The sequence below is a fragment of the Perissodus microlepis genome, chromosome 4 (genome assembly GCF_051167445.1).
Source record: "Perissodus microlepis isolate ML-2025 ecotype Zambia chromosome 4, ASM5116744v1, whole genome shotgun sequence".
In the NCBI taxonomy this organism is placed as follows: domain Eukaryota; kingdom Metazoa; phylum Chordata; class Actinopteri; order Cichliformes; family Cichlidae; genus Perissodus; species Perissodus microlepis.
In genome coordinates this window covers 7,972,488-7,979,194 of record NC_140464.1, presented here as the reverse complement: position 1 = coordinate 7,979,194, position 6,707 = coordinate 7,972,488, and the positions used below count along the sequence as shown (strand labels likewise).

General features: G+C 41.0%; 1 protein-coding gene across 1 annotated transcript; it reads left to right on the top strand.

Moving 5' to 3' along the window:
• The first annotated feature begins 237 nt into the window (after positions 1 to 237).
• 42sp43 (P43 5S RNA-binding protein) lies at positions 238 to 6,585 on the top strand. Its single transcript, XM_084925395.1, has 9 exons — positions 238 to 3,513; positions 3,623 to 3,723; positions 3,791 to 3,887; positions 4,018 to 4,106; positions 4,353 to 4,426; positions 4,592 to 4,672; positions 4,765 to 4,994; positions 5,137 to 5,190; positions 5,355 to 6,585. Exons 1-9 carry the CDS (start codon positions 3,379 to 3,381, stop codon positions 5,613 to 5,615), a joined length of 1,122 nt encoding a protein of 373 aa, XP_084781521.1. The 5' UTR covers positions 238 to 3,378; the 3' UTR covers positions 5,616 to 6,585.
• The last annotated feature ends 122 nt before the right edge of the window (positions 6,586 to 6,707 follow it).

Sequence of the window (6,707 nt, the reverse complement as noted above, 5' to 3'; positions counted from 1 at the left end):
AAAAGCTCGAAAGGGGATCAGGGATGGGCAGTTCATTCATTTTCTGAACATGAAGGAGTTAATCAGGAGTATCCGGGAAAGCGGTGACATGAAGATCACAGCTCTATAGGGGATGAAAGTGGTCCCGACCGAGGAGAGACATTATGAACCCAAGACACCCTCTGACAAACAGGCTACAGCAAAGGCCATACTGTTCACACCTTGTTTCTGCCTTAAACAGCTCAGACTGTTCAAGATATTCTTATGATTCATTTTTATTCATTTCAGCACTGCAAGTTATACCAAATGCCATAAAAATAAACTTAATCACAGGGATCTCCAAATGTTTAACCTGTTTGAATGCATCCTGCTGTTTTAACATTTAGACAAATCACTGTTTTTGTAATGAGAAGCTGGTTTTCACTTTAAGAGCCAGTTTTACATTCAGCCTATAGGTCTGGAAATATGTAGCAAAAGAAGAAAACATAATATTAATGCTAGAAAAAAATGAATGTTACATGTGGTCCACTGAGTACTTACTTAACCAAGAGCGGCTAAGTGAATATGCACGACTGCTACTAAAGTGTAATATCAGGGACCGATTAAGTCTTTTCATTTGAATCAAGCATCACACAGAGCATACTGCCCAAACACACTGCTGTCAGTGAAATGAAAAACTCCAACTGACCACTGTGAATGTCCCTACAAGAACATTACACGATCATGTTGACTAAAGTAACTCTAAACCTTTTGTTGGCCCCAGTGATCAGTAAAACATGCTGTGTTCAAAGGGATGTATGAGTTTAACTGCTTATGACTCCTAATCAGAAGCCACTAATGGAGATGGACGCTGAAACCTGCAGTCTCTCTGCTGTCTCTCACCTGCTGGGTTTAGCTTCCCTGGTGCAGCCCAATCTCAGCAGCCATCCTATAATACATCAAACTAATGGAGAAAAACTGCACTGGCAGCCCCCTCTGAATATTTCATTTACCTCCCTTTGAGACAAGCAGAGAAGGAGAAATAGCAGGAAGAGATGGAGGTGGGAGTATCAGGAGGAATGCAGCATAAGCTAAAGATGCTCCTGCCCTGCCAAAATAAAATAAAATAAAAAATGATGGCTGCCAGAATATTGCAGTTCTAAAACTTTAAACAGACACTGACTTTAGGATAGTCTGCACTTTGCTGCTGGCTTTCTGATTCAAACACTAAAGTCTTCACTGTGATCTGGTAAGTGGTCACATAGTGCTGATGCAGTATTCTGCAGTAAGACAGCTGAGTGGCAAGTAGTGCAAAGGTGGCTCTGTGAGCAGGGATGCAGTGGTCACACTGGTTTTAGAGTGAATATAAAGGATATGAGGAATTCCATTTTTTTTTAAGATTTCAGGTTACACTTAAATGTAAGTAATGTATAATAATCACAATCTTGAACCCTTTTATATCAGAGCTTGACAGAGACAACTCTTCTCAAGCAGCCAGTCCTGAATCAAAACTTGTACTATAGACAGTCGATGTTGATATGTCACAGTAATAAAAGCACAGGTGGAATCACAGTAAATCAGCATCCACCACTATACACCTCCCATACGTGTTATATAAAGGGGGCTTCCTTCTGTGGCATGTAAATGTTTGAAGTCTTGTTAAGCTGTCTAACACCTTCTGCTAAAACAGTGAAAAAGTCTCAACCAGCTTCTACAATGATTCTCATTAAAAATCCAATGGACATGTTGAGAAACAGAAGGCATTTGTTTCAGAATGCAGGACATACACAAGTAAATAAATGGGAATACCTGAATACTCTTACAGTTTGTGCATGAATCTGAATGGCAGAGTCAATTGTGATAGAGACACACTACCCTCTGGTGTGGACTGTGCTGTATCACAGTCAGAGCTTTAATTGCTGAATTCTCTGTAACTGAGTCCATTCAGCTGGAATAAGAGGAAATGGGAAAGCTATTCCCATTTCAGGTGTACTGAAGCGTAGTAGAAATACACTCACTGGCCACTTTTTAAGCACACATCTACTTATTAATGCAAATTATCCAACCATATGGCAGCAACTCAATGCATTTTGGCAACTTGGCATGATTGTTGGTGCTACATGGGCTGGTGTGAACTTCTGACCTGCTGAGATTTGCCCACACAGGCATTTCTGGGTTTATAAAGAATGAAAAAAAAAAAAAAAGAAAATATCCAATGAGAAGCAGTTCTTTGTGTGAAAATGCCTCATTGATGCCAGATGTCAGAAGACAATGGTCAGACTGTGTCAAGCTGATATGAAGGCAACAGTAACTTAAATATCCAACTGTTAAAATTCAAAATGTGTAAACAACTCAAAATCCTCTGTTCATTCTCTGTTCTTTCCTCAGGCTAGTGGTGTAATGATGTGGGGGATATTTTCTTGGCTCTTTAATACTAACTGAATATCATTTAAATGCCACAGCCTACCTGAATATTATTGCTGAGCATGTCCATCTTTTTACTCATATACATTTCTGATAGTTGATTCCAGCAGAATAATGTGCCATGCCACAAAGCTTAAATCACCTTCACCTGGTTTCTTGAACATACCAACGAGTTCACTGTGCTCAAGTGGCCTTCACAGTGACTGTATCTCAGTCTAATAGAGAATCTTTGGGATGTGGTGGAACTGGAGGTCTGTGTCATGGGTGTGCAGCTGACAAGTTTCCAGCCACTGTGTTAAGCTATCATATAAATTTGGACCAAAATCTCTGGGTAGTTTTTTTCTGCACCATGTTGAATTTGTCTCATGGTGAATTAAGAATGCTCTAAAGGCAAAAAAAAAACAACAATAAAACAAACAAGATCCAACTTGCTGGTAGCAAGATGTGCTTAATAAAGTGGACAGTGAGTGTATATTTCCCATGGTACCTCTTGCCACAGGTATAACTCTGATTACATAGTCAAGAAGAGCTTCAGAGTGGAGTGTTGGTAAGGGGTGTTGTTGAAAGAGTCCTTATTGTTAAGTATGAGCCAATTTCATGAAGACATGTTTAAAATATAGCCTCCTTATTCGAATTTTACATCACAGTTTGCTGTTTTTAATCTCTGATGCGTCTTCTTTAGCCGTCATTGTATCACTTCAGGAAAAAAAAAGTAGCAGCACTCATGGACAGCAACGTGACGAGCTGATTGATGTGCTGGTTTGCCCAGGTTTGTGTGACTACAGCTGGGCCAAGTGGCGGAAAATGAGGTAATTAGCAGTTAATTGGTTTCAGGTTCTCTCTTAGAGTATAGTAAAGCGCGACTCATCGCCTGGTGATAGGACGCTGCCAGTTAACTAATTAAAAGCTTTCCAGAGAGTATAAGACTGGCAGGGAACAGCCGCGCGGTTTTCATAACGTTCTGTAGTTACAGTAGCTTTCAGATATTAGAAGAAAATGAATGACATGCGAGCTGGGAAACCTGTCGGCGGTCAACCGCTGGAGTTGTTCAGCTGTTCTCATGGCGAGTGTGGCGCAACTTTCACCAGGCAGTGGAAACTCAAAGAGCATGAGACTGTGCACACCGGGGCGGTAAGGAAAATATTTAATCACGCAGTGCCAAAGCCTTTCTTTCTAAACCCTTCAAACTGAAAAATAAAGTAAGAAACAGTAACTTTACAACTATGATAAATGCGTGCAGCGCCCGTGCCAGTGCGCAGTTGCCGGCTGCGGTCGTCGCTTCTCCAGAAGCTCTCACCTGCGGCGCCACATGCTTGAGCACACCGGGGAGAAGCGATTCAAGTAAGTAACTCAAACACGGTTTTCCTTCTCTCAGCTGTCGTCTCACTTTAGTTTCTGATTTATGCAGATGCAAGTTTGTGACCTGTACAAAGACGTTCTTTAATGCAAGCAAATTGAAGAGACACGTGCGCTTCGCCCATGGAGACAAAAATAACTACTTCAAGGTTTGTGTGAATATACTTATCCACCAGATGGCACCAAAACTACATAATTTACACCAGCTTCGTTTACTTTTGAGATAAACCGGTTTTCAAGCCTTGTCATTTTAATCACTTGTGCATTCCCGTCCTGTAGTGCAAGCACCCAAACTGCTCTCTGACCTTCAAAAAGCGCAGATTGTTTAAGATGCACCTGAAGGAACATGAAATGGTTGCCAAGTTCAAGTAAGTCCATGTAATAGCTTAGCTTCATATAAAATATAGTTCAGATTTTGCTCTGCTTTAACATATACTGACACTACTGTGTGACTTAAAGAAATTGCTGAAGCTGTCAAATGAGTTTCTGTATTAAAGATGATACTTTTACTGCTTTAATCAGCGTTTATACCTGCAGAATGAGCTGCCAATGCCTGTGTGGGGTTGGTCCCTGTGATTAATTTTTACTTCTGTCTTTACTCCTGGGATACTTAGATGTTTGAAGGATGGATGCGCTGCCACATTTGACTCCCATATTGCCCGCAAAGCCCATGAGAAGAAGCATGCAGGTTGGTTTAATCTTGGTGGGGACTTGTCGTCTTTAATCTCGGTACAGTTTTTTCATTAAAATGGGGTTGAATGCTTTTGCGTGTAACCTTTTCATGCATTGAAGACAAAATAAACATGGCCCAGAAGGGAGATGGTGGATGATCTCATTTGTCTGGTCTCTGCAGGTTACCGCTGCCCTCATACTAATTGCCAGGTATTTGAACATACCTGGGGGAAACTTCAGAAACACATGATTAAACACCCAGGTGAATTTGACCATAAACATAGTTTTTGTTTCCCTGCTCAGTGCTTTGTTGGTTAAAGTATGGCCCAGTTAATCATTGCTTTTGTGTTGTAGCCACATTTACATGCCAAGTGTGCAAGAAGGAGTTTAAGAAAGTGGATTCTTTGCGGAGGCACAAGCGGATGCATGCTTCCCACAAGCCTGTGCTGGTCTGTCCCAGAGATGACTGCCAGGCTTACTTTTCTACAACCTTTAACTTGCAGCACCATATTCGCAAGGTGCACCTTGACCTGCTCAAATACAGATGTTCCTTCCCTGACTGTACTCGCATGTTTGCTATGCGGGTAGGTCTCTAGCAAGAAACTGGAAATGTGTACCTACTTTAAATCAAAAGAGATGGCAGTGAAACATCCAGTTTTAAAGCTTTAATAAACTTGATTTGCAATTTTTTTTGGAACTTGTGTAGTGACTGTTTTTATTCTGCAGGAGAGTATGACCAGACACCTACTTCGCCATGACCCAAATGCTATCACTCTGAAAGTAAGACCTAATAGTGTAGAAGTAGACTAAAGCACCTACATATTTCTCTGCAAACCTGTTACAATTTAAATTCTTCAGGTCTAAATCTGGGGGTTCACTAATTCATTTATTTTTAATATGTGGAGTTAAACCAAGTTTATCATTTCAATTTTCTGACTCCACAGAAACGGCAGCGACCCAGGAAAACCTGGCAGAAACGCTTGAATGGACAAAATCTGCCACTCGTGGAGGAAAACCTGCGTCACCTATTTGCTCTGCGCATGCGGATCTCCAGACGTGCCAAGGTGGAAACAAACCTCTCAGGCCTCTTCAATGAGCGCAAGATCCATCACTATGTTGACCCAGAAGTCAATCTGCGTAACCTGTTTGGGATCAAACAGCATCAGGCTCTGGAGAAGAACGAGATTGCGCCAGTAAGAGGTTAAACAAGGATGCTTCCAGGCTTTTTGGTTAAGTTAGTACTTTGTTTCAAAGTTGAACCAAAGTTTTTTTTTTTTTCTTGTTTAGACAATGGGTCTTTTTCCTTTTGAATGTAGATTGTATACATTAAAATACTTAAATTTCAAAGCAGTGTAACTTGACACATTGATTAGGATGTCAAGCTTTTGAGTCTTATTCTGGAGACGGCAGGTCTCAGCTGAAACGCTTATTTTGTAACATGGCTTTTGACCCAATAAAAATAGTTGAGTTTCCTCAAAGTGGTGCTTGAATTCTGAGTGCTTAGTGTTTAGGTGAACTGCTGAAGGTCAGCCCATCAGTGGCAGGTGCTGAAGGACCAAGATTTGTTTAGTCATATTAATTGCATCTCATTGTGAACACACTCAAACAGCTGTTCTTCTCCTGCATCTATCTTTTGTGCTCGCTTTGGGTGCACACATCAGTTGACATTTGCTGAACATGTTGGGGCTCATTAAATATGAACGAAGCGCTGCACATGAGTAAGAACTGACTCACACAGCATGTCATTTTGGAGGCGGATGAGACTTTGAACACAAAGATGAGTGTCTGCTGTCAGATCTGCACAATGGAGGTTAAGCTGTTGCAGTTTAGAGCCTGGCCTTTTTGTTTGGTTACACAAAAGGGGAATGGCAGTTCATATGTACAGAGTAAATTTGTCCACCTGTCCAAAGTTGAGCTGCAACTAATTTGCTCCAGTGTACAACCTCGGTTCTTTGCAGTTTATGGTGTTACACAATAAAGACTTCAATAGTTCATAACATGGATGTGTCTCCCTACATGAAGGGAGATATTTGAGCTTCTATAACTTCTACCAGCCATGTTTTTAAGAACGTATGACAGCTTTGGGCAATCACACACACAGGCGGCCACAGACATGCAGAACAGAGAAAGAAATTTCTGTTAAAATCAAACCAAACTCTCCTAAAGGTTCTCAAAATTCAGTGAAATTGCATCAATGCATTACACTAAATCTGTGGAAGTGGCCTACAGTTAGTAGCCACTTCCACAGATTTAGTTTAATGCAACTTGATGCAAAGGCTTAGCCATGATCTCCACTT

Excerpts from the sequence above, each read along its gene's own strand:
- 42sp43 (XM_084925395.1), top strand. The coding sequence starts at position 3,379 with ATGAATGACATGCGAGCTGGGAAACCTGTCGGCGGTCAACCGCTGGAG. Across the intron at positions 3,724-3,790 it reads ACCGGGGAGAAGCGATTCAA|ATGCAAGTTTGTGACCTGTA; the intron begins GTAAGTAACTCA and ends TGATTTATGCAG. Across the intron at positions 3,888-4,017 it reads ACAAAAATAACTACTTCAAG|TGCAAGCACCCAAACTGCTC; the intron begins GTTTGTGTGAAT and ends CCCGTCCTGTAG.